Source organism: Eptesicus fuscus, chromosome 24 (genome assembly GCF_027574615.1).
Source record: "Eptesicus fuscus isolate TK198812 chromosome 24, DD_ASM_mEF_20220401, whole genome shotgun sequence".
Classification (NCBI taxonomy): Eukaryota; Metazoa; Chordata; class Mammalia; order Chiroptera; family Vespertilionidae; genus Eptesicus; species Eptesicus fuscus.
This window is the reverse complement of record NC_072496.1, coordinates 2,007,614-2,035,608: the sequence shown is the minus strand read 5'-3', so window position 1 is coordinate 2,035,608 and position 27,995 is coordinate 2,007,614. Positions and strand designations below refer to the sequence as shown.

The window sequence follows — 27,995 nt, the reverse complement described above, 5'->3', positions numbered from 1 at the left end:
ATGAGAAGTGCACATGCTCTTTATTCAAGAAATGTTTTGGCATTTCCAAACGTAATGCAAGCACTGAAAATACTTCTTTACTTAAGAATTTGGAGGAAGAAAAAAAAAAAAGGAGGTATGTCCATCTCTGTATAACCTCTATTCCGTGAATAGAGTCTTCGTTTCTGTTTATATAATGGCTACAGAGGCTAAAATGTAGGTTCTTTGGGAATTTTCCAATAGTCATAGACTTAAGATCAATCAATACACAGCAAGTTGACGTATGAAGAGTAAACAAAACATAAGCTTTGTCTCTCCCAAAATCTCTCATCTACCCTACAAGCTAATCCTATTACTTCCGTCTTCTCGAGGCTACTTCCGAAGTGCAGAGAGCATGCTAAAATTCCAGCATAAGAGGACCGTTCAGTAGAAATAGTTTGGAAGGAAATGAAGAGGCCGATCCCCCTCAAGAAACCGCTGCAGACTTGACCAAGAGACTTGGCAAAAGCAAGTGAAGGATCTAAGGAAGAACTGTCTAATTTTCTAAACTGGTTAGGAAACTATTCTCACATGACCCATCATTCGCTCTAACAGCAAGTAACACTTGCCCATTACCCTATTTCAAGTTTTAGAGCTGCCACTTGCTTCTTGCACATTCTCACCATGTTCAATTTGGCACTGAATCTTCCAGTAATCCAAACGCGACTCTCAAAAGTCCTCACTCTTCCCGAGTGGACACACTCGAGTTGTATGTTGGCTGGGTTGTTCCTGCTCCTAAGGGGAGACTCACCTCAAGCCATCCCCTCTTCCTGTCCAGTTTCAGGCAAACTGAAATCAGAAGCCGTTCAGTCTAGAGCTGTGTGGTTATGGTGACTGATTCTTGTTAAAAAACTTGGGGGAGGGGGGTGGGGGGAGGAGGAGACAGACAGACAGACACAACTCATTTTATTTTATTTGTTCGATTCCTCTAAGAAGCGTATAGAGCCAGGCCTGGGAGTGTCATTGCAGTGACTATAAAGCCAAAATAGACATTAAAAAAAAAACACAAAACATCAAACATTCACACAAGTACGCTAGTGCCTGTTTCCTTACATAAAGATAAAGCAACCTAAAAAACATACCATGAAGTGCTGCCTGACCAGCAGGCCACACAAACGTCAGGCCCAGAACAACCACCAAATGAAAACCCTCCATCGGCCAGCACGCGCTGGCCGGCGGAAGCCACGCGGAGCAACTACAACGCCGGGAAAAGGCACGCAGCATTCAAGCCAGACCGGACGGTCAAAGAGCTAGTGCCCCGAGTCTGACTTGCCCCCAGGGCCCGGTCGAATGATCTGGAAGGAGGAAAACGCAAACCTGCCAACATTAGCAGTCTAGCTGTGTCTTGAATCTGTTTGCAACCGTAGAATGACAAGCAATGCGTGATTGTTTTACTGGCCCTGAACTAACAAACAGTTTGCAGTTACTCCGCTAGGATGTTGTGACACTTTCAAAAGGTCGACAGGACATTGTTAGTGTACCTAACGTGACTCGAGAGGAAGTTACTGGGTAAAGCACCAGTTTAAACCCTACTCCTCCTCCTCCTGGCAATAAATGACTAAATTACTAAAAAGGATGCCAAGATCAGTTGGTTAAATCTTGCTGGATGAAGAGCAAACCCTAATCTTAAAGGGTATTTTAGACTGCAAAAAAAATAGGTGGAGTGTTTCATACAAAAATAACTTCAACTTGTCTTAAAGAAAAAAAATCTAAGGCAAATGATTTTAATAGTGTAGTGTAAAAAATAAGCTTATTGTTATGCATTTAATAGTGATTCACTTAAGATAACATTCTATGAATTAAACTGAGAAAAACAGCGTTCTTACTTGTAATTCATTTGTCAGTATGACTATTCCCAGAGCACTTTCTTCTGTTCTTATTTTTATACATATAAACACAAACACTTAATCTTAGTATTCGAACTAACAATTTTTTTTAAAATCCATAAGCCTAGGACTTCAACTGTGCTTCTTTGGACAAATATTTATTCGAACAACAAAGAATTTAAATTCTTTTGAACTACTGTAATACCTACTAAAGTCTTTGGTGCATTTAAGTAAAAACCGATCAGGTTAACAAATCTCTACCCTTTAATAAATTATTCCACTTACATATTAAGTGCTAACTGCTATCAGCTAAAACATTAATTTAAAACAATAAATTATGCTCATAAAATAAAAAAATTCTGAATGAGGCTAAGCTTAGTTGCAAAATTCAGAATTTAAGTACAGGTACAGAAGTAAGGTATTTTAGAGTTCATGGGGCATTTGTCCCCAAAACTCCCAAATAGTACAAAAGGTTAAAATGAAAAGAGTAGGCCTCATTTCATATTTCTTGTGCCAACTTTAAGAACTATATACATTCAGTTTGCCCAAATCTATGAGGTTTTCACCAATTTAACGTTGCTTAGACTCCAATCTGGAAATTAAGAGGCAGCAGATTGTGATTGATTGCTTGTTCCTCCGCTGAGACGCTCTCTCTCCATCAGAGTCACCCTTCCCCGCCCAGCCTGTTGAAGGTGATGTGAGAAGACGCAGTGCCTGGCACCTGGGAGGCACGACGGATGCCATGTGTCCTTCTCTAGAAACTGGTACCTGCCCACTCATCAACGATGGGGGCTTAACTGCATCCTCCGCCTCGGACTCTCTCTCCGAAAACTGGGAAGACAGCACCTCCAACTCTCCCTCAGAGCTCGCTCTGAAGTTGAGACATGAGATAACTTGCGAAAGCAATTTATAAACCTCTATTCAAGGGTAGTGACCTACGATAACTAAATAGATTTGCATTTCATTTTACAGAAAAGATGCGTTCCAGAAAAGTTGCCTACTGTACACCAATTCCTACCATCAAAGCATGTATTTAAAACCATGAGGAGATTATTAAAAGGACCCTAAAGTGAATACCTTTGAAAAACAAAGTATTCTTTTCAATGTGAAAAATGCAACACCCTTTTGTCCTGCTACCAAACAGAATACACCGCATACACACACACGTCTAGACCATCTGCCTTTATGCAAGCCCCAAGTCTTCCACATGGCTATTAGGCGAGGCAGGGTACACTGCTAGGTATGATTTCTTTTCAAAAGAGGAACTTTTTTAGTTCAAAGCCGTGTTGTGCTTTATGTTAAAAACTAGAGGCCCGATGCACGAAGATTCGTGCAAGAATGGGCCTTCCTTCCCCTGGCCGCCGGCACCGCCTTCGCTCTGGCCCGGAGCCGCCTTTCCGCCTTCCCACGCTGCCCAGAGGCCTGGAGCGGCTGGGGCAGCGCATGGCAACGACACAAGCATCCCGCCCCGCCCCCGGCCGCTCGGCGCTTGCGTATGCAAATTAACCCTCCATCTTTGTTGGGTTAATTTGCATACTCACTCCTGATTGGCTGGTGGGCGTCGCGAAGGTGCGGTCAATTTGCATCTTTCTCTTTTATTAGTGTAGATCGTAAGGATACGTATTTCTCAAAGTCGATCTGAAAGACTAACCGACTAACAGTACCTCATCTTGTCAAGTTCAGTCATGTAAGTACCCAGATAGATGATCATTTCCACACAAAAGAATGTGTCGAAAAGGAGAAATAATGCATTAATTATATCTACTGGTCCTAGAATGATTATAACCAAATCTTCACAACTGAGGCAAAACTCAGGTTGGTTTTCTTATTTACAAGAGCTACTTGGGTCAAGTGCCTCAATCCTCAACACTTTTTCTCCTATTCCCACGAGTACGACAAACTGTCAAGTACCTTCCTTTCTTAAGTGCTTCAGCAACACATGTCCCCATTAAGTGGCTAAATTTTATTAAAACGTCATTATTTTATTTGTGATTTTTTTTTTCACAAGGGCTGGGCCAGACATTACAGTTTACATTTAAAAAAAAGTGCTTAAAGCAATTAGGGAGTGTAAACGGAAGGGAAATAGCAAATGCTTAACATTGCTATTTTCCACTAGTTTACAAAAAATGACGTGCTAAGGAAGATCAAACCTGCCTGTTCTGATCCTCCCAGCAGCTCTACTAGGAAACAGTATCCTAGCTGACGTTTAAATTGACCTGGAGATAGGAAAAGTGCACATCTTTAAAGTATTTCACTGACTGTTTCCTCAATTAATTTCAATCAGTGAGGAGTCCCTGTAACTGCCATTTCCTTTCACCAAGTACTCAACTTGTGTCTCAGACAACAATAAAAATCAAGGATAATTAGACTTTAGGCTTCTGTGAAAAGCAGAGGTAAATCTGGATTCCATGTCCATTTGTATACACACAGTGGTTCCCTGTGATTAAACAACAGTGAGTTTAGATAGACACACAAGGGTATAATTTGGCAGCTTTTCTAACAACTACGTGTGGAATATCTCGGTTCTGTTTCCTGGAGTTTCAGTTAGCCAAGGTCAACGAGACCACAATAACCTGTTCATTACCTTTCATTAATTAGTGAGATGAAAATATATGCTGTGATATGTTAATGTGAAATAAATGGCAAATACGGAAGGTGAACGTACCTTGAACGATACCATCACGTTTTGCTTTCTACACATTATCAATTGTGTCATTTAATGCCTAGATCTACATTTGCATTTCTTATTCATATTAACTGAAGCAGAGCATAGGCAAAAACCAGTAATTTGGGTAATTATTTCAATTCTGCATTTCACTGCACACGCTCCTCTGACACCAGTTAGCTTTCTGGCTTGGAGTTTGTCAAAAGACCGAAGGATAATGACAACCTAAAATGACCAGACAACCAGATTAAGAAGCAACACAGAAATACCCAAGACTTCCTTATAAATTCAAATTCCTGATGCCCATTTCCAGAAACCTGGAGGAAATAATAACGAATCTTAGTTCGGATGAGGAAGGGCCGCGATTATCAGTAAACTCTCATAAATTCTTTCTTCACGCCTCCGTGGTCCTTAAACTCGTTTGGAAGATGGGGAAGGGAGAAAGGAGGAATGAGACTAGAGAAGAATAAAATTTCCACTGATGATTCAAAAAAACAAAACGACATCATGTCAACAGCTAATCGTTTTGAAAAGTTTGAGATTCCGTTAAAATTAGCGCTAAATAATCTTTTAAAAATCACAAAAATGTTCACTTCAAATACCTCGAAACGTGTCCAAATATTCACGTGTTCAGTAAACAGAGATACCTTTTTTTTCTTGATTTGCGACGGCTCTGAGGACTTGAAAAGGAAGGAAATAGCAGGCCTGCTCATGGGAAAGCCATCCTCGCCCGGCGGCCGGCTCGTGAGCGTCCAACCAGCCGGCGGAACGTCTGACCTTCCTCACGAGTGATGCTCGGCATCCGAGAGGCCCTGCACGGCCGCGGCGCCGTCCAGGCCCAGCAGCGTCCCGAGGTAGGACTGTTCCCGAGGGTCCAGCATCTGCTCAGCGCGGACGGGGTGAACGATATTTGCCGGCTGGGGAGTCAGAGTGTATTTCTCCAGAAAAGCTAAGTCAGCTGCCCGGGGGTAGTCGGCGGGCGGCGGCTGTGGCGACAGGATGTCGTGCGAGGGCGGTGGGAGGGGGGCGCCGTGCCGCCCCAGATCGCTCGGGGCGTCGGGCATCTGCACGGGAACCAGCGTGACGGGCACACACACCTCGGCGGACACGTCCGGTAACATCGCCTTGTCTTCCGTCGGGTAGGCTTTGGCCTGGTCCAGGTACTGCTTCGTGTCCGCCTGAAAGATCTTGTCGTCGGACGCGTACTGCACGGGCAAGGCCGCGAGCTTTTCCTCGGAAGCGCTCGGGGGGTCGTCGGGGGACTTGATGCCGTGCACGTGGTCGGTGTGGTACTTCAGCTTGTCTTTCCGCTTGAACGTCGCGTTACAGTACTGACAGTAGAAAGGCCGGGCGTCGGAATGAATGACCAGGTGCTTGGTCAAGGTTTTCTTAATTCTGAAAGACTGATTGCAGATCTGACACTTGTATGGCTTTTCACCTGCAGGGACGAAAATGAAGTGACGTGTCAAAATGCACTGGCTTGGGAAGACAATGGTTTTTAAGTAGCCAATTTCCCATGCGGATTCTTACAAGAACTTGATCAAAACAGTAATGTTACGTGCTATCACAAAACAGGGAGCTGGTCAAGAGAAGGGGCTCCAACGTTGAAAGATGTGGGTTTGAATTCTGGCTGTGCCACTTACTAGACAAACCTTAAGCAAGCTTCCCAATTATGAGCAGTTAGCCTCGGCCGTCATCATCATGGCTTGCTTTCACTCTCCTTTATTCTCACAGTGGCCTCTGTGTACCCCCAGATTAGGGCTTCTTCATTTGGAGGGAGGTGTGGTTTTGCTTTTCATAAATTCTTTCCTGTAATTCTTGGCTGTTGGAATTACCCAAATCCAGTTATTTCCCCCATTCTGGTATTTATGAGCGCAATTATTTTTCTTTTCCGGAACAGCCGCCTGACAACACTCAGACGAAATATAAAACAAAGCAGCTGAAACGCATAAAGGAGCCCCTTTCTCAAAAAGAAAGAGGAAGAGCACGAAAAACTCCTAATTTACATGAGACGTCAAACGAGGGCGCACAGGGAAGATTCCGCCATGCGCAGTCGGTATTGCACAGCAGGGCGGCAGCGGAAGCAAGCCATTCTCCTCGGCCGGCCCGCGAGTGACAGCTGACCGGGCAGAGGGGAAGGACACGCGGGCACTGGTAGGCGAGGCAATGAGGCCATATTGGAATTACTTTTTTCAAAGGCAAGAAAATAAATGTCTTTAGAGAGTTCACAGATACAGAGGAACCATCAACAAGCAGAAAAGAGGGGAAGGAGAGCCAAGCGTTGAGTAAATTCCCGATGAGGAAAGTTTTCCCCTAATTGTACAGAATGATATTCACAGCATGAACGCTTATCCTACCTAATAATAGACAAATATGCAAATTGACTGTACCTTCGCTATGCCCGCGATTGGCCAGGAGGCGCGGGGGGGCGGGACTCGGGGGGGCCAATTGGGCCGGTGGGATGCTGAGCTCGCGTCGCCAGCGGCGGCTCGAGCTCAGCGTCTGCGCCATGGCTGTGCTGTGGCACAGAAGGGGCCTCTGGGGCAGTGAGCTCACATCCCACCGCGGACCATCAAAAGCGGGGGAGCTGGGTGCCTGTCTGCTCTGGCACCAGGCCTTTCAGAAGCCTCCGGCCCACTGGAGGCTTCTGAAAGGCCTGGTGCACCAGCGATCAAAAGCAAAAGTGTGGGAGCTGGGTGCCTGTCCGCTCAGGCACCAGGCCTTTCAGAAGCCTTCGCCGTGCTGGAGGTTTCTGAAAGGCCTGGTGCACCAGCGGACAGGCACCCAGCTCCCCCGTGATCGAAAGCGAAAGCATGTAGGGGACCCTACATGTGCATGATTCAATCATGCACTGGGCCTCTAGTCTATGATAATAAAAGTGTAATATGCTAATTATACCGGACATCCTTCCGGACAACCTTCCGGACGAAGCCGGGGCTGCGAGGGAAGCACGGGTCCCGGGTGCCAGAGGCAAGCCGGTGTAGGCAGCCAGGGGAAGGAAGGCCTACTCTTGCACGAATTTCGTGCATCGGGCCTCTAGTATCATAGAGAATGGAAGACCAGAGTATTGCTCATTGATAACATCAAACTTTATATAAGGAGTAAAAATCTTAATGGGGGGAAAAACAAAACAACTTAACTGAGAACAACAAAGTTTAAATGCCTCTATTTTACTCCTGAATAATACACAAACATATATATATGTATATGTATACATTATATAATAAAATTACCCATTAAGTTTTACCTGAATGCGTCCGAAAATGCATTTCGAGACTTGATTTGCCTTTAAAAAATTTCTTACAGACATCACACTGATGAAAGGTGGCTTTATATCTAAGGAAATAAAAAGGGTTGAGTTTTCTCAGCGTCATTTCAATAAACAATACACCACAAATCGAGGTACAATGGTGTCAGACAAGCACCTGTGAGACCGAGCTGGGTGCTGACGTGGCCACTGTCTTCGTGGAATAAATACCACGTAACTCGAAAGAACGAAAGACAACCTGCAGTTACAGACGTGAGTGTGTTGGCAGGTACTTTCTCAACAATTGCATGAGGTGAGCCTGTCCCTTCCAGGGGAAGACACTGACAATACTTGTTGCTGATAAAATTGGAGCATTCAAGCTAATGTAAGGCTTGGGGGAAATCTGCATTTGCCCTTGATCTTGGCAGGGTCCTTGCACTCCACTCTGGAACTCTGGAGGAAGTATTAGCAAACGTGACTTGTTGACCCCGTCCTGTGAAATATACTAACACTGGAAAACCTGTAGCTCAGGGAGCCCCCATTTTCCGAATGACGAATGCGGGGTACGACAGTATCATGTAGGTAACACACCCATTCAAAGTGCCAGACCGACCAAGAGGTGACAGGCATCAGCGGATAGAACTTGATGCATCTTGTTCAGGTCCCAGCTTGCTCCTGCCCTCACGAAGCTACCACTTGCTGAGTTTTATAGTGTGGCTGTCACGAATAACATCCACAATTATCTAAGAAAAGGGCTAGGATAAGACCCCTCCTGCCCTAACCGGTTTGGCTCAGTGGATAGAGCGTCGGCCTGCGGACCAAAGGGTCCCAGGTTGGATTCCGGTCAAGGGCATGTACCTTGGTTGCGGGCACATCCCCAGTAGGGAGTGTGCAGGAGGCAGCTGGTTGATGTTTCTCTCTCATCGATGTTTATAGCTCTCTATTCCTCTCCCTTCCTCTCTGTAAAAAATCAATAAAATATTTTTTTAAAAAGAAAGACCCCTCCTTTTACCAGCTGTGTATCTGAGGAGGCTAGATTTCCTTCAACCAAAATAACACACGTCAGCAGATAGGACAATCCAGCTCTTAGCCCGTGGAAGAGATTTACAAGAATGTAAAACAATACCACTCTGTTGATAGTTTTGTTTTGTGAAGGACTTATTTTTCACATAATTGCTATTTGCGTGAGCATGTGAATGGCCATGTCATTACTAAATAAATTAATCAATAAGAACTTACATTTTTCTCATTCTAATTTCTAAGGATTCATATAATTTATCTAAACTATATGTAATAGAGCATCTATGTTCTAAGTACATAAACAAAAGCTCCCGAGGTCCTGAACCATCTTTAAGGGCATAAGGGGTTGTGACTCTGGAGCAGTGGGCGTGCGGGCCCATCTTCCGCCCACTCGCACAGGATGCTGAGGCTCTGACTTCCTTCTCTGCGTGGCATCGTGGGTATTTTCACGGCCCAGCCCTTCAGAGCCTGCTGGCATCTTGGGAGCCCAGAGTACAATGACCCCTCTGAACACACTGATTCAATGAGTGGATCCCTGAACAAGGTCAGCGAAGGGAGCACCACACCAATGCATGAAAATGAGCAAAGGGCCCTGACCGGTTTGGCTCAGTGGACAGAGCGTTGGCCTGCGGACTGAAGGGTCCCAGGTTCGATTCCGGTCAAGGGCATGTACCTTGGTTGAGGGCACATCCCCAGTAGGGGGTATGCAGGAGGCAGCTGATCAATGGTTCTCTCTCACTGATGTTTCTAACTCTCTATCCCTCTCCCTTCCTCTCTGTAAAAAAATCAATAAAAAATATATATTATAAAAAAAAAAAGAAAAGAAAAGAAAATGAGCCAAGGATGCAAGCCGCCTGCCTCGTGGTCCTCCGGCCAGTCTGCAGCTTCTGCCTTTACAGATGCTGTGGAGCATGCTCAGTCTGGCAACTGAGTGTCCTGGCACCTCAGACCACGTCTACTACTCAGCACTTGCTCCTAATACCTCATCAAAGAGCATAAAAGTGTTCAACATGTTACACGCGACAACTCAGTTAAGCTTGGATCGCTAAATCGTATTAAAAAGTGGGTCATCAGGACCATGCATGCCTCCTTCAAATAAAATGCCATGTTACGTGCTTCGTGTGGTTAAAACGATTTAAGTTCTGGCTACAAACATTCCCAGTAACTGCTGTCTCATCCTATATAATAAAAGGGTAATATGCAAATTGACCCTAATGGCGGAACAACCAGGAACAACCGGGTCGCTATGACACGCACTGACCACCAGGGGGCAGATGCTCAATGCAGGAGCTGCCTCCTGGCGGTCAGTGGGCTACCACAGGGGCATTACCACTCAGCCAGAAGCCGGGCTCACGCTGGCGAGCGCAGCAGTGGTGGCAGCAGCTGGACATCCCCCGAGGGCTCCTGGAACGCAAGAGGGCGCAGGCCGGGCTGAGGGACGGCCCTGCCGGAGTGCACGAATTTCGTGCACTGGGCCTCTAGTTAAGTATAACACACAGGCAGTGTTATATGCGCCAAGAGCCACAGCAGCCAAACACACGAATCCCCAGAGAGTGCCGAGCGTTTACGTTCGTCCTTAAGTTCAATGTCCCCCACCTCCTAGCTTCTGAACAACCGAGAACCAGTACCAAGGCATGCCTTGCTCAATTCCCATAGGGCTGCAGAGAAGCTACGGCAGTGAGAGAGAGCTGGTTAGCCCACCTGTCCCCAACGAAACGGCATAAACGGAGACGCCTCGTAACGCTCCTCCAACCCAGGCTGATCCGATGCGGCCCTGATGAGAAACTGCCTTTTCACTTACTTCTGCCACACTTTCTCTCCCAGGTGCACGCTCTTGTAATGGACAGTGAGGTGGTCCCGACGGCCAAAACATTTCCCGCATTCCTCACACTGATGAGCCTTTTCACCTTAAAGACCCAAGTACTTGATTATAATACGCACTTCAGTTTCTCCCCCCCCAGAAATAAATTACCAAACAGGAAAATGACATGGGGAAAGGAAAGGCACCCTTAATTCTGGGCAATATATTTGCTTCTCATTCCTTCCTCAAATACCTTTTGTCAATGAATCTACGCTTATTTTCATGGACGTGAACTCTATCCCCTATGTCAGCAGCCTTTTGCTGCAGACTCCAAATCTCACCTTTCAATGTAACAGAGCAAGATAAATGAAATTACTTCAAAACCCAGGGTGGCGGGGGAGGGGACATCTTAAGTGAACATACATTGAATCAAGACGAGGCTGTCTTACTATCTGAGAGAGGACCTGAACATTTTCAGATCTTTGTACTCTACTTTAAAAAGACTGACCTCTGTGGGGTTTTCTCACATTTACAAAAGGGCCAAAGTCTATATATAAAAGGCTAATATGCAAAGTGTCCCCTCGGGAGTCCGACCAGGAGACCAGGAATTTGATCGCTCGCTATGATGAGCGCGCTGACCACCAGGGGTGGCATGGAACCAAGGAAGGCCCCGGCCAGCAGCCCGCAGGCCCCGATCAGCCCTGATCACCAGCCAGGCCTGGGGACCCCACCAGTGCACAGATTTCGTGCACCGGGCCTCTAGTACAAATATAAAGGGAAATTCTAGATGAGTTCGATTTCTCATCTCTATTCTTATGTTCAGTTACAAAGGCCTGACCATTAAAAATCACTTTCTCAATATCACTTTCTCAATACCAGTGTACAGTTAAACTACATGGCCCCCAGGATTATGAATTTAGAATTCTCCGCCTAAAAATGAAAATGTACAATTCCAGCGGGAACTTCGTAAGACTTTTAACACGCTTTTGAAATGGTAACGGCTACTCAACCGACCGCAACTGGGATCACCTCAGAACGTGATGGCCCACCGGCTGTATTCCTGATACTTAGCCGTGTGTACAGTGACGATAATAATAGCCACCTGCCCGCCCTGGCTGGTTTGGCTCAGTGGACAGAGCACCGGCCTGCAGACTGAAGGGTCCCGGGTTGGATTCCGGCCAAGGGCACATGCCCGGGTTGCAAGCTTGATCCCCAGTGTGGGGCGTGCAGGAGGCAGCTGATCAATGATTCTCTCTCATCACTGATGTTTTTCCCTCTCTCTCTCTCCCTCTCCCTTCCTCTCTGAAATCAATAAAGAAATGAATGTTTAAAAATGTGTTCACCAATAACAGTCACCTGCTCTACTGAGCACACAGACGTGGCCCTTTCCCACACTGTGCTCAGAGGGGGCTCCTGGAACACTTCCTGAACATCAATCTGAGAGGAAAATACAGAAGAAATCCCCGGAATATAAAAAATTACAGACATGGTATAAAGATCTGAAATCAATCAGCATGATTAAGGTACTCTTTTTAAAAAAAAAAAAATGGGGTTTCAAAAATTCACTGCGACACGCAGCTACAATCATGTCTCTTCAAGCGTCCATGTTCCGCTAACTTCCGTCAACTCCAATCAAAATGCTAACTATTATCTTGGCGTCTCCCTTTAGGGAGCCATCGGCAGCAACGGCTGCATGTATCCACATAACGTGCACGATGCAAATGTTGAGCATTTGATTAAAACGATTTTAAAATATAGTTTGTAGTCATTAAAGACAACCACGTGATTAAAATGACAGTGAAAAAAAAATAGGTCATAAAAGTATGTCCCTTTCAAATGCTTTTTAACCTTTTGCACTCGTATGTCGAGTGTGACTCGACACGGTTAGCATTAGAATAAAGGAATCGAGAAAAAAGCAAGCAAGTGCAAAGGGTTAAAAAAGGTAGTTAGAACCAGCGTTCAAAGGAGTGGCCTACATATACCCAATTATTAGACTAACTAGAGGCCCGGTGCATGAAATTCGTGCATGGGGGAGGGGAGGTCCCTCAGCCCAGCCTGCACCCTCTCCAATCTGGGACCCCTCGGGGGATGTCCGACTGCCCGTTTAGGCCCGATCCCACTGGGCAGTCGGACATCCCTCTCACAATCCAGGACTGCTGGCTCCCAAATGCTCGCCTGCCTGCCTTCCTGATTGCCCCTAACCGCTTCTGCCTGCCAGCCTGATCACACCCTAACCACTCCCCTGCCAGCCTGACTGATGCCTAACTGCTCCCCTGCCAGTCTGTTTGCCCCTAACTGCCCTCCCCTGCAGGCCAGGTTAAAAAAAGGTAGTTAGAACCAGCATTCAAAGGAGTGGCCTACATGTACCCAATTACTAGATGAACAGTGAGCATTAATTAGCATTAGATAGCATGTACTTTTCAGGTGCTTCCTACAAAGGCCTGGGGGACAGCCTTACCGAGCACCCCTCACCTGAATGGATCTTCTTGTGCTTGGTCAGGTGGTCGTGGCGAATGAAGGTTTTCCCACACTCGTCGCACTCGTACCTCTTATCGTCGTGATGCACTCGTAGGTGAAGTCTACGGGGAAGAGGAGTTGAAGAGCACTGGAGACGGGGACTCGGGAGGAACCACGGGGCGGTCTGCTCCCAGCTCATCCCTTTCCGGCCCCCTTTCCAGGACTCTGAGCCCTTCCTGCTCGGACCACCTGACGCCGGGCTCCCTGCTCTCCTCACCTCTTCAAAACAAGCACTCAGCTCTGCCCAGGCTCGGAGCACTTCCGGACGACACTGCTTCCTGGCCTTTCAGATCCTCCGTCTACTTCACTAAACCTAGCAAACGGCTAGGCTCGTATCTCAGAGCAGCCCAAGTGGGAGAGAACCCAGAAGGACTGGACGCAGACAAACGGGTGGGTGCCCGGGGGACACACACGGCTGGGGGCAAGTGACAGCCGGTAATCAGAGGAACCCTTTCGGAGAACTGGCAGCGCGGATAAAGCGACAGTCGAGAACTGAGTGAACGTACAAGTAAGCAGCTGTCTGACGATCACATCTTACGACTGTTCTTCACATTTCACCAAACAAAGTATGGCTCATTTCGTAGTGACCCAAGGACAGATTATAAAAGGTTGACATTCTTAAAACTGATTTAACTGGAATTATTTGTATCCTCACCGTCCTCCAACCATGTATGTCCCAGAGAAGTGAATCGCTTTCTCATTCAAGTTGCCCACACATGCTGATTCTACTGTCACTAAGACTGTAAACGGACTGAATTACATGTAAAGGGAAGCATTCTGTTTAAACTTAGAGAGGTAAATAGCAAAGCCTTAAAGTTAACCTTCTTCAGAGCATTAATTAAAAGTAAAATTGTACACGTATCTCCCAGGACACAGTCACCCATTCATTCAGGGGAAAAAAAGCAACTTTTCAGAAACTGCAACTGTGGTCAAGGATTCAGTTGCAGAAATAATTACATGAATTTCAAATAATGAAGACTTTCAAAAACTGAGAATTCCGGAGTTTTCCATTTTGCCATATTTTCATACCAAACGATTCTTCGACAATCGAGAGTGAAGAAATACACTAAGTTTACAACAGCAGAGTTATACTAAATTTTGATTCAAAGAAAAGTAATGAAATAAATCTTTAAATGATGACAATTCAGACAGTAGAGCAGCCAGCAGACTTGGTGATGAGGAAATGTTTAAAAATATTTTATAGCACAGAATGAAGACAATATTCAAAGTTGTAGGGGGAAGTCTACAAGTTCCTTTGCACAACTTTGCTTGTTACAAGTGCTAAGAAATGTTTTAATTCAACACACAACTAAGCCACTGGTAAGAAAATAGAATTAAAATGAAGACGTAGCCCTAACCGGTTTGGCTCAGTGGATAGAGCGTCGGCCTGTGGACTGAAGGGTCCCAGGTTCGATTCCGGTCAAGGGCATGTACCTTGGTTGTGGGCACATCCCCAGTAGGGGGCGTGCAGGAGGCAGCTGATCGATGTTTCTCTCTCACCGATGTTTCTAACTCTCTATCCCTCTACCTTCCTCTCTGTAAAAAAATCAATAAAATATGTTTAAAAAATAAATAAAGTCGTCATTTTCGCTCCCGTCCTAGGAAGAGAAAGGGCTGACGCACCTGTAGGAGCTGCCGTGGCGGAAACGCTGCCCACAGATGCTGCAAAGATGGGGCTTTTCTCCACTGTGGATCCTCATGTGTTCCTTCAGCGTGGTTCTACGTTAAAAAATACACATTGAAACGAAAGATAGACTTAATGCTAGTGTGTACATGAAACAGAGCCCAGCAGGCTCCCTAGAAACGTGTTCAAGCGAACACTCCTCTTCTAGGATCAGTCTCACCGGCACACACACACACACACATACACACACACACACACACACACACACACACACACACGCTTGTTCTTCTCTCTCCTCTTAAGAAACCAGAAAGTACAAAAACTGAACTTTGGCCTCCTTTGCCCATGATTTAACTCTCTATCTTACACAAAACTTGGAGCAGAATAAAGAGAAGATACGTAATGGATACTGCTGAATTCGGGAGCTGTTTTCTCATCTGCCTGGAAGACCGAATCTGTAAGCCAGGGTGTCGGCCGGGATCAGGCCCGGGGCTCGCTGCCTGCAGGAGTCAGAACGCTGGGGGAGGGGAGGGGCCCAGCAGCCATGGCCTGAGTGGGGGGTGGAAGAATCCAATGACCTCCCTTCTCAAGCACCTTTACTCCAGGGGGACCCCAGGCTGCTGGTCCTTGGCCTTCTGTGGGTTCTGTGACGTCAACTAGGCTCTCCGTCCCTCCGATGCCTCCTTCGTTCCGAGACCCAAGTCAGGTCCCCCCTGACCCCCTGGCTTTCTAGCTATAAGCTGTGTTGTTCTTGTTACCTTTCTCCTCGGTCTCTGTAGCTTACTGTCTTTAAGATAAATAAATAAGTGAATCAACTTCAATGTATTTCTGGGGGGGGTTTCAGAAAAAGACAAAACGGCACCTACGTCACATTCACCATCTAAACTCACCCATCCTGACTTTCTATCGTCGTCTACAGCATTTTACGTAAGTTATGCTTTTTTCCCCTGTACGCCTGAAGTTAAAGCATAGCTCAAGCACGCCGTGTCTTGCGTCACTCTGATCCTCACCCGCGACACTTCTTATTTCTACGCGCCAGCACCTGGATCTCCCGCGTGCGTGGGGAACGCCTCACCTCTCCCGCACGGACTTCCCACAGATGAAGCAAGTCCACTTCCTCTTCCCGCCGTGCGTGCACTCTATGTGGCGCTTCAAATTGCCCGTGTCGTTGAACTGGCGGCCGCAGATGTCACACGGGAAAGGGCCTGGAAGGGAAGAACAGTGCAAGCCAAGCGTGAGGAGGAGATGCCAAGTTCGACTTCCCCGGTGTGTGTGCGACGAGAGAGGCTGCGGGCAACCTGGGAACCTACCGCTGTGACTGGCATCTGCGGGGGGCGGGGCAGGCCTGAGGGACTGAGCCCTTCACCTGTGGGATCTGATCGGACACCGTCTCCAGCCAGAGTGTCAGAGCTGAGTGAAGCTGCGGACGGCCAGCTGGTGTCAGAGACCTGCCTGTCGCCGTGGGGAGAACCCTGCACACGTCTGGGGACCAGAGTTTCAGAAAGGAAGTGTTCTGTGTGAACAGCACAGGAGACTCGCGGGGAAGGAGGGAGACATGGGTGGTACGAACTGGGTTTCTCCCTCCTCAGGAGACTCACAGGGTTTTCTCCTTTACAATATGTGATAAGTGGATGCCCTTATTAGTAATATGTAATTACTACTGCATATGTCATGACACCATGCAATCATTTATTTACAGTGTTATCTCCTCTTCCTAGAAAGGCAGATTTATAATCATGGAATTGAAGACCCATCAATTCCCAACAGAAGCGGTTTTTCCTGGAACTCATGTCTAAAGAAATTTCTCGCATGCAACATGCAGTCATGAATGTTCCTTCAACCACGGTTCTTGCATTACACATATCACAATAGTATGTAACCCGGGCCACAGTCACTACAAAACCTGTTTCCATACGACGGCTTCTTAGACATGCTGAGATGAAACACTATGCTAGAACAACTTACCAAATGCAGAGAGGTCTAAGCAAAAAAACAAAAATAAGCCTCCAGCAGACGCTAGTGCTATATACGGGAACGGCAAAGCTGAAGCATTCCTCACCACACAATGGAGGCTTCAAAGTATTTGGAGAAAGATGGTCAATCTCTCTTCCCAGACAAAACCTCTATTTCCCAGACAAAGCGTTTTAAGTCCTTCAAACGTTTTATTCCGTGACATAACTGTACGGCCCTCGGTCACCAGAGTCGCCCACCTCTAGAATATATATTTGTCAATTTCCACCTTGAATGTGGTATCTAGAAATGCCATGCTCCAGATGAAGTTAAAATCGGTGCAATGACTACCTCCTAATTTTGAACAATATATTGTTATTAATATAGTTCAATGCTACACTGGTGTCTGTCACGTCATGTGACACGGGTTCCGATTGTGCCTTGAAAGTCTCTGCTATTAATCCCATCTATAACACAAGAGTTTGGATTCTGGACGATTATTCCAGTGTCCCCCATGACCAAAAGTCAGATCGTCCCCATGCCGACGACTCCGCATTTATCCTTAAATAAATTTAACTTACTTTGTTTTAACCTTTTGTCCAGTAGTTTTCTCTTTACATTTTTATTTTCTACCGTATTTATCACCCCTACCAGCTTCACATTAGCTACAGATTTTATAAGCACGAGGCACGTAGCTGTATCCGAGTTGTCAATGGGAAGGCTGGACAGGGCGGGAAAAGACCTCCACCTGGCATGACAATAACTCATCCCTGGGATTAACTACGGTGATTGCACCTCACCGCACGACCTGCAGGACCACAAGTCCCCACTGTGCCCACAAGCACGGGGAGAGAATTCATCCAATATTGCCGTGGTTCTTGTGTCCCAGCCTTACAAAGGGGTCAGCATTCTGGAGAAAGGGGCTGATGCGTAGATGATTAAAGAGTCCGGAGACAAAAGATAATTTTGAAAGGCATTGGTGGTCAGAGGAGCTTCAGCTAAAGGAACTGAAGACTCCCCTCCTTGACTCAGGACCCTGCTTTTATTAACACGATGTATCCTAAGGCAAGGTGGAGATAATATACTTCAAAGGGTAAGGTTTCAAAGGGTAGAATACAGAAGCATTGTCAGTTTGGGGAATAGCCTACAGCTGTTCAGGTGTTTGGCCAACAGGAGGCAATAAAATGCCCTGAGCTGTCTGGCAGCTAACAATCCTATTCAGGTTTGGGGGAAGTGCCATTTAGCCGTTTCCAACAGGTAAAATACATATGTGGCTCACCCTTGTTGAGCCCCCCAAGTCCCATCAACCTTGTGACGGAACTCTTGTAATTATTACATGCTGGAATTGGTTCCCGGCACAATGCGATCCTGAGTTCCAAACAGACAAAGTCTATTGCACTCCCTGAAAAAATTTTCCAACACAAAGAAGCCATATCCCAACCACTCCCAAAGCTATCCGACTACTGGTATCAACGGTGAATCAATGCAGTTTAGAACCTCGGACACATCTGCCACCGAAACAATAAACAAACAGACGTATTTCCTCGTCTCCGGGAACTGCAGGACGTGCCGTACCCCTCCCGATTGTCGTCCTCCTCCTCCTCCTCCTCCTCCTCCTCCTCCTCCTCGGTGGTGTGACAGCAGCAGGCTCCCCAGCACCCTGTGATCCCCACCTGCTGCCCCTGCTTCTGGAAAAAGGCATCTGCTTACCCAGATGGAACTTTTCTTGATGCTTTAACCGGGCAAACCGTGACTTGAAATGCTCTTCGCAGTAGGTGCACTTGAAAGGCTTGTCTTGAGAGTGCAGAATCATGTGTTCCTCCAGGTGAGGTTTCCGCGTAAAATATTTCTTGCAAATCTAAAAGAAACACGCACAAGATATGTAAGGGAACCCGAATTAAAAATTAAAATACAAACCTCGTGATGAGGAATAAACCCATAAATTCAAGTAGATTTAAAAAAAAAAAAAAAGTGCCCTGGCCTGTTTGGCTCAGTGGATAGAGCCTGCAAACTGAAGGGTCCCGGGTTCGATTCTGGTCAAGGGCACATGCCTGGGTTGCGGGCTTGATCCCCAGTAGGGGGCGTGCAGGAGGCAGCCGATCAATGATTCTCTCTCATCGTTGATGTTTCTCTCTCTCTCTCCCTCTCCCTTCCTCTCTGAAACCAATAAAAAAATATTTTTTAAAAAAAGTGTGCTGAAAGGACTGCTCTGGGGCCTAAAACGCCCTCTAGTTCTGGCCGAGGCTTCTTGGATCCCAGCCGCCATGCCGGAAGGAAGCTCAAGCAGCCCCACCAAGAGACCAAAGCAGAGAAGATGCAAGGGCTCCAACCAGCTGTCCTGACCCAACTCCCAGCTGTCGGCCAACACCAAGTTGCCAGCGCTGAGTGAGCCACTCTGGAAGTGCCCCAGACCAGACCAGATCAGACCACCTGCTGGCTGCAAAGGACTGAGTGACCTCAGCTAAAACCACGTGGGACAGAAGAATCACCTTGCAAAGTCCCGCCCCAAATTCAGACGACTGACCCAGGAAATGGTGAGCGACAATAAAATGACTGTTTAAGCCCACGAGGTCGTGAGGTGGCTTGTGATGTAGCAACAGATGATCAGGATCGGAGGGGAAGTTCTAAGGTTTGATACTCACGGGCGCTAGTGGTGTCACAGTTAACATACGCAAGCTCAAGTTCAAGGCATGGTGATCACATCAAAATAAAGCCAAGACTATATTTGTCGGGTTCATCACCAGCCTTAATTTATCCAGCGTAGGATGTCACTGCATGAAAGGCAGACCTAAAAGGCAGCTGGCTACGTTTGTGTTGCGTGCAAGTCTAATGACTTTCCCAAAAGGCGCCGTTACGTTTAGTTTCTAACACAAATTAGAAGCTGTTACCTCACATTTCCAACTTTCACTCTTGGTCTTCTTAATGGAAATAAATTCTTGTGCATTTTCCGGGTGAAATCTGGAAGAGAAAGAGAAAAAGATGATCAAGGAAAGATTAAATTAGTTAAATCAACATTCCATAGAATCTGTGAACAGTGATTACAAGAATCCCACAGAATTCCTTCCTTACCCAGACAGACACCCATGAGTATGTTAAGAATTGAATGCATATGCCTGAATTTATGCCGAAATCGTCAAAAAGTCTAGACAGACTTTAAATACATTCAGGGAACTAGCTATTCAGAGATAATATTCAAGGTGATTCACTTAATTTTTGGGTTGTTTTTTTGGGGGGCCAGATTTCAGTAAATTTAATGTCTTAGAGTTAAACAGTGTCCTCTCACAAATTTTTATTTTATCAACTAAAGACACAGTTGAGCATGAGGAATAAGCTTCCTAGACTTCTAAAACTATATTATTTTGAAAACAAGCTTGCCAAAACCCAAGACAGAAAACAAGATAACTAAACTGCTGTATCTGAAATTTCGACAGTCTAGACTAAGGAGCGCGTTTCAACGTCAAAAGCCTTCGTCTCAACAGCATGAATAAAAAATGTCAACAAACTAACATTTGCCGCTCTTAATAAATTTATATTGATTCTTTTTTTTTTTTTTTTTTTTTTACAGAGAGGAAGGGAGAGGGGTAGACAGTTAAAAACATCAATGAGAGAAACACCGATCAGCTGCCTCCTGCACGCCCCCTACTGGGGATGTGCCCGCAACCAAGGTCCATGCCCTTGACCGGAATCGAACCTGGGACCCTTCGGTCCGCAGGCCGACGCTCTATCCGCTGAGCCACACCGGCCGGGGCTTCATAAATGTATAGTCTGACAGCACTGCAGACAAGTCCTCCACGGCCGCTCCCGGCGGCCTGTGTGTTTAAATCGGAAGGCACGATACAGCGTGTGCCGGGAGCGAGGTGGTACTCGCCTCTTCACGTGCTTGGCTAGCGTCTTCTTGCTGGCGTGCAGCTTGTTGCAATAAGGGCACTTGTGCTCCTTCGGATGGAAGTCCGTCCCGCTGCTGTGCTTCCTTCGGTGGACGGTCAGGTTGGACTTGGTCGAGTAGCGCTGGTGACAGATGTCACACTCAAAGGGCTTCTCACCCGTGTGAACACGTGTGTGGCTCTCATATTTCCCTGGGAAGAGAAAGAGAGAGCCAAATTAAATTCGGTACCTTCGCCACAGTGACTGAAATTTGACAGTGGGGCGGGGGGCGGGGGGGGGGGAGGACAATCTCATGATTATTAGCCTAGTTAATACACAGACCCACACCCACACCCACACCCACACCTAAAGGAAGTTTACCTAAACTTGTAACTCTGGTAAACCTCAATGACTTATTGTTTTGAGCTGACTGCTCAAAAGACACCTTCCCCGAAAACCTGGGTCACCACTGCCCCTGTGTTCAAGGGACGAGAATGAACGCAGGCCTTGATCAGGAGACAGCTGTGCTTGAGTGACCCACGGTAAAACGCGGAATGACTTTTCTCCGACATCACAAATAACGAGTAGGCTTTATAAATTAGAGAATTAAGCTACATTGCGCTTCAGATCGGCGTTCCACAATCCCTCGGGTTGTGAGCAGCGCTGGGGGCGGAGGGGAGGGACAGAATACAGGAGGAAACATCGAAGTGCATTCACACCAGCTGGCACGTCAGAGACACGCAACCACACTAGATTCATGAATAACAAGAGCAGCCAGCATTCCTCGAACACCTTCTACGTTTCATACGTTGTAAGCAATTCGATCCTCACAATAACCCCAGGAGAAGGTGCCGTTGGCATCTACCCCACTCGACTGACAAAGGACAGAAGGTTCAAGAACCTGCCCAAGATCTGGACTCAAAAATGCAGGCAGTGGGACATCCCCACAGCTCATGCTGTTTTAACCGGTATGTTCTAATACCAATTGCAATCTCTAAGTACTGGGGGGAAGAACCCAGCCCCAATGAGGCTAAAGGGGGGGGGGGGGGTAGGGGGTGGAATAAAAGGGAGGGGTAATGTAAAATACACTCAGAAAGGTAGGCGGGAAATAAGTCTGCAATGTGACCAAGTTATTCCCACAATTACCTGCGCTGCCCTTGGTTTAAAAAAGCTGCAAAAAGCTAAAATATCAGGACCTTCATCTTCAACAGTATTTTCCCAAATTATGTGCAAAGAACTTTCATTTCTTGGGGCCGTAAAAGAAGTACCCCAAAAGTGTCTGGTGATGGAATTATTTCAGGAAATGCCTGGTTATGCAAAATGAACAGGTTTCTTCACCCAGACTTGGACAGCTAACACAGATGGGGAATTATAATTATAGTAACCTGGCTTTCCCCACCTAACTTCACCGTAGAACTCCTCTCCAGAAGCATCTCCCAGTTTTGAGAGCTACGTGCTGGGCTTACAAGGCCATTAGTGAACTGACTCCCTGCTCCCTCATCTCAAGTCAAATTAGGTCAAATGAAGGCAGAATACAGGAGGCATGTGCTAAGAATCCAAAGTCTAAGAAATAAAATCTATTGGAAAGATGAAATGTCCTCACGTCTCTCAATGCAAAAATGTCATTCTCTCCTCTGCACCCTCCCCCGGAATTACTCAAGAGAAGTTATATTACTCATGTTTGTTCAGAGCCGCACAGTAAAAATAGTAGTAAATTATTAAATTGGGTTGTCAAAAGTATTCTCATTTGGAGTGACAACTATTCAGAGGCATGATAAAAAGCAAAAAGGTGTTAGCACTGCTGTGCCATCAGTCTACTGTCGCATATTTTGAGAGGAAATGATTACCAATCCTATATAATAAAAGGCTAATATGCAAATCGACAGAATAACGGAACGACCGGTCGCTATGATGCGCACTGGCCACCAGGGGGGCAGACGCTCAATGCAGGAGCTGCCCCCTGGCGGTCAGTGTGCTCTCACAGGGATAGCACCGCTTAGCCAGAAGCCGGCTCACCGCTGGCACGCGCAGTGGCAGCGCTAAGTCTGTCCAACTGCTGGCTCATTCCCTGAGGGCTCCCAGACTGCGAGGGTGCAGGGCCGGGCTGAGGGGACCCCACCCCCACGCCAAGTGCACGAATTTTGTGCACTGGGCCCCTAGTCTATACTAATAAAAGGGTAATATGTTAATTAGACCGGGAGACCTTCCAAACATCCTTCCAGACAAAGCCATGGTGGCGGGGCCGAGGCAGAGGCGGTTAGGGGTGATCAGGCCAGGAGGGGAGGGCAGTTGGGGGTGAGCAGGCTGGCAGGGGGGGGGGGTCAGTTGGGAGCAATCAGGCCAGCGATGGGGGGTAGTTGGGGGTGAGAAGGCTGGCAGGCAGAGTGTTTAGGGGCGATCAGGCAGGCAGGCAGGCAGGTGAGCGGTTAGGAGCCAGCGGTCCCGGATTGCAAAAGGAATGTCCGACTGCCGGTTTTGTGGGATTGGGCCTAAACCAGCAGTCGGACATCCCCTGAGGGGGTCCCAGATTGGAGAGGGTACAGGCCGGGCTGAGGGACACTCCTCCCCCCATGCACGAATTTCATGCACCAGGCCACTAGTACCTTATAAAACCAACTTCCACCTATACCAGTCGCATGAGTAACTCAACCCTGCCAGACACATGGGGATGGATTAAACTGAGTAGTTTTACAAAGTTAGGTTGTACTCACACGTTCCTTTTATCATTTTATGTGGTAGAATACATCTCACAATTTCATCATAACTTTGATTTATATGGAAACTATAAATGGTTGCAATTTAGAAGTTCACATTAGAAAAGTTCATAAAAGAGACCTTCAAATATTATTTTACTAGCAAATATTAGATATCTTAAATATTCACTGACATATTTCTAACTTAAGCTGTTAGACCACATTTCCTACATACACTTTTCTAATAAGGGAAAAGTTGATTTACTCATTATTACAACCAAAGAATCTACTAATGAGGACACTTCTTAAAGACTCTTCCTACAAATCACAATCAGTACAGTTTTATTCTCAACTATAGAACAGTCTAATCTGAAACCTCCCAGTTCTAAACAATGCCAGACACTGGAAAACTGACTGTATTTCTAACTCACATATTACCAAGTTCACGAGGAAATGGCATACACATGACTAAATTAAATCTAATATAACGTAATTCAATTTTCTATAATGACTCAAAAATAGCACTTATCTATGAAATTAAATTAGCATATAAATCAAATCTCTACATTCATAACTGATGCTCTGGAGTTTCTCAAACCAAACACACGAACCAATCACCTGTCACCTACTGCCAGGGCACGAGGAAGAGAAAATAAAGCCTTGTACATACTTAAATTATTTCCTGAGTCACAGCAAATTTAAACTAACAGGATGAAATCTGAGCTGAAAATCAAACACCCACGCTAGCGAAGTCTTCTTTTTAAAGTTGACTTTCCAAGTTTCGTTTTCAATCATGGCCTCCAAAACACCCCTGCAAACTTAAATTGTTAAGAGACGGAAGGCACGCTCTCTTTCCTTACCTATCCGGTCAAAGGTTTTATCACATATAGGACACTGCAGGATTTTTTTGTTATTTATCTGAATGATCACGGGAGACAACCCCACGTGAATACTTCCTACAGAATCGCCCGTCTCAGGCTCCTCCTCCTCCTCCTCCTCTTCCTCCTCCTCCTCTTCCTCCTCCTCCCCGGCATCATACTGCTCCTTGTCACTCTGCTCTTCAAGGTCAAAGAACTCATTGGACATCTCCTCCTCTAGCACATTTTCTTCGGCGTTGCATTCGCTTCCCGGGTCCTCGGAATCATTTCTATCGGACTTCTCCTTATCGAAACTGTCCTGCATCAAATGGTCCGACCCATCGCCACTCTCCTGCTCGTCATCGCTGGTGTCGTCAAACTTCACAGGGAACTTGCGGTTCCTCTTGGACCTCCTCCTGGCGGAAAAGCCTCTCTCCAGCATTTTTAACCCATGTTTCTTCCCCAGGAAAGGGGACCTGTGCGTCTTGGCCAGGTGATTCTCCAGGGACTTCTTGTAGCAAAAATGCCGACTGCAGAATTTGCACTGATGGTTATCGGAGAGCCTTCCAGTTAACTCGCTGAGCGTCTCCTCCGGGGAGGACTCCTCCAGGAGCTGGGACTGGAACGGGGCGCCGCTCTCATCGTTGAGCAACTTGACCGCGTCGATGATGTCCAGGAACTTGGCGGCCTCCAGCACAAGGGGGATCTCGTACTTGGACACGAAGAACTCGGACGTGTAGAGGAACTCGAGCAGGTGCCGGAAGACGGAGTGCGTGACGTGGTCCAGGGTGACCACATCCGTGCCGGGGTTCTTGCTCAGGCACGCGTGGAAGTAGCTGCTGCCCACGGCCACGACCACCTTGTGGGCGCTGAACTCCTTCCCTTCCACCACGATGAGCAGGTCGCAGAAGGATGGCTGCTTCTGCCGGTCGGCATTGAGGTACCTGAGCAAATTCCTGTGGTACTGCCAGGAGCTCAGGAGCTTCCTCTGCTCGGGGGGAGCAGGGGGCAGGTCCTGGCAGCGGCGGAGCGCCTCCGGGGTCGGGGCCGGTCTCGGGGTGGTTCTCGGGGCGCAGGGAGCGTAGGTCAGCGGGTCACACGCCCCGGAGGCGGCGGCGGCAGCGACCTGTCCATGTCCTTCGGGGGAATCGTGCCGGTAGCCCAGGTGGATTTTCTCGTCAAGACTGAAAGTCACCTTTCTCCTTTTCTTCATTGCAGGGCGACAGTTCCGGAACGAGAAACTTCATAAGCGTCGGAAGGGATGTCTCAAGGAAAAAAATAAAATAAAAATACAAATAGATTGTCTTGCCCTGGCCGGTGTGGCTCAGTGGATAGAGCGTCGGCCTGCGGACTGAAGGGTCCCAGGTTCGATTCCAGTCAAGGGCATGGACCTTGGTTGCGGGCACATCCCCAGTGGGGGGTGTGCAGGAGGCAGCTGATCGATGTTTCTCTCTCATCAATGTTTCTAACTGTCTATCCCTCTCCCTTCCTCTCTGTAAAAAATCAATAAAATATATATATTTAAAAAAAAAAACAAAAAACAAATAGATTGTCTTGGAGATCGGCTGCTGGAGGGGCGTGCCCGAGGGTTTCGTGAGCTGCAAAACAGTAAGAAGAACGGGGGCGTCAGATAGCTCCATGGCAAAGGCACCCCAAACTCCCCAAACCCCGCACCCCACGCGCCCATCAGCCCTTCCGACATCACTGCCAAAGGATGGCCAAGTCTCCGCGTCCGCTCCCCCGGGGCTGAGATTTCGGGGCGGGGAGCACCGAGGGCCCCGTCGGGAGAGACAACCCACAAAGGACTCGCGGGGGCAGCCCGAGCGCACCCGGGGGGCCCTGACGCGCGCACGGGGCGCGGGGGGCGCGGGGGGAAGGAGGGGCGCCCGCGACCCCCGAGGGCGCAGGTGGGCGAGGGCTGCGTCCGCGGGCGGCTCCGGGGCGCCGGGCCGGTGACAATGAGGCCTTCGCCGCCGCGACGTCCAAGGTCTCCCCGTTCACACGCTTTTCCTGGGGCGCGCCAGGCTCCCGACTTTGGGGAGACACGGAGCGCCCCGCGGCGGAGACGCCACCCCAGGAGCGCGCCGCGCAGGGCGAGCGGGGTCAACCTCCCGGGCGACCCCGTCCGCAGCGGCGCCCTCGCAGGCCCAGCCCCCGGCGGTGACGGCGCCCGCCGGCGGCCACCCCGCCCCCCTTCCCACGCCCCGGGGGTCCTCGGGCGAGCGCCCCCGCAGATGCATTACCGGGAACCCGGGGCTGCCCCGCTGGCTGCCGGCCGCCGCGCTCCGCTCCCCGGCGCGCTCGCTCCAGCGCCGACCCACTTCCGGGTTCGGCCCCCCCCCCCCCTCCCTCGGCGTCGGCCCCACCGAACACGTCACCGCGCGCGCCGCCGCCCAAGCCGCCCCGCTGCCCAGCGCGCCGCCCCGCGCCGGCCACTGCGCGTGTGCGCGCGCCCCGCTGCGCGCAGTCTCCGTAAGCCCGCCCCGCCCGCCTGGGGGAGTCCAGCAGTGCGCATGCTCCGTAAACCCTCCCCGCCCGCTCTGGGGAGTCCAGCAGTGCGCATGCTCCGTAAGCCCTCCCCGCCTGCTCTGGGGAGTCCAGCAGTGCGCATGCTCCGTAAGCCCGCCCCGCCCGCCTGGGGGAGTCCAGCAGTGCGCATGCTCCGTAAGCCCTCCCCGCCCGCTCTGGGGAGTCCAGCAGTGCGCATGCTCCGTAAGCCCGCCCCGCCCGCTCTGGGGAGTCCAGCAGTGCGCATGCTCCGTCAGCCCCACCCCACCCCCCCCCGCCCGCCCTGGGAACCTAGCAACACCCCAAATCCGTGACTCTGGGTTTTCGGGGTGATTTGGCGGCTTGCAGGGATTGAACCCCTGGGAAAGGAAGCGGGCCGGACGGATGGGAAGTGGGGAGCAATGAGCAGGGGCGCCCAGCACCAAGGATCGCACCTCCCTGGGTGCAGCTTTGGAATCCGCCACGCAGGCACCCACGGGGCCGGTCCCCAAACTCTGCATCGGAGGAACCCACGTGGACCGCGTTTCCTTCTTTTTCTCTCGAGTCAAAGAGCTAACGCGGTTGCTCCTGAAATTATTCTTTGATGTCTCGCTGTGCACAGAAGACATGGGGAAATGCACATATAAATAAAATGCAGGCCAAGTAGGGCAGGCAGGGGAGCCAAAACAAAAGAAAAATGATGTGATGTCTCTAAAATATCTCTTTATTAAGCACACAGTCAATCATAGTCTTTCAGAAAATATTCAATAGGTGCACGTGCATGTGACCTGACTGTATCTTTCAATTAAAAAAAAAAATGTAAAGAGCTTTGAAGCTCTTTTACTTTCCCAACATTTGAAAGTCGTATTTACATAATAGATTCAAACTCAGAGCAACTTTCTGGGGGCCCAGAAGAAATGAACAGCGACAGATATACATCAGTGCAGGTCATAAAACATCGTTACATTGAAATTTTTTAGATAAAAGCCCATTTGAATATAGCAAGCCTGCAGTGCAGCAACAGCCTACATGTTTATGGATAAACTTTCTTTTTTCCACTGGGGGGTGCAGTTTGTCAGGGTATCAAGATTTCCACAGCTCCTTTAGTGAGTGTACTTTACAAATAACTAGAGGCCCGATGCACGAAGATTCGTGCAAGAATGGGCCTTCCTTCCCCTGACTGCTGACACCGCCTTCACTCTGGCCAGAGCCACCTTTCCACCTACCCACGCTGCCCAGAGGCCCTGAGCGGCTGGGGCGGTGCAGAAGGCCTGCGTCATCACCATGGCGACGACGCAAGCTTCCCGTCCCCAGCCGCTGGGCGCCTGAATATGCAAATTAACACACCATCTTTGTTGGGTTAATTTGCATACTCACTCCTGATTGGCTGGTGGGCGTTGGGAAGGTACGGTCAATTTGCATCTTT

At 48.2% G+C, this 27,995-nt stretch overlaps 1 protein-coding gene across 1 annotated transcript; it reads right to left on the bottom strand.

Annotated features, from left to right (window-relative positions):
* Position 1: 1 nt before the first annotated feature.
* ZBTB41 (zinc finger and BTB domain containing 41) lies at positions 2-26,407 on the bottom strand. Its single transcript, XM_054713054.1, has 11 exons — positions 26,326-26,407; positions 24,086-25,680; positions 20,537-20,744; positions 19,557-19,626; positions 18,379-18,526; positions 15,794-15,923; positions 14,718-14,813; positions 13,050-13,156; positions 10,578-10,683; positions 7,757-7,845; positions 2-5,947 (listed from the first exon to the last, which is right to left on the bottom strand). The coding sequence occupies exons 2-11, from the start codon at positions 25,293-25,295 to the stop codon at positions 5,292-5,294; spliced, it is 2,820 nt and encodes a 939-aa protein (XP_054569029.1). The 5' UTR covers positions 25,296-25,680; positions 26,326-26,407; the 3' UTR covers positions 2-5,291.
* Positions 26,408-27,995: the final 1,588 nt, after the last annotated feature.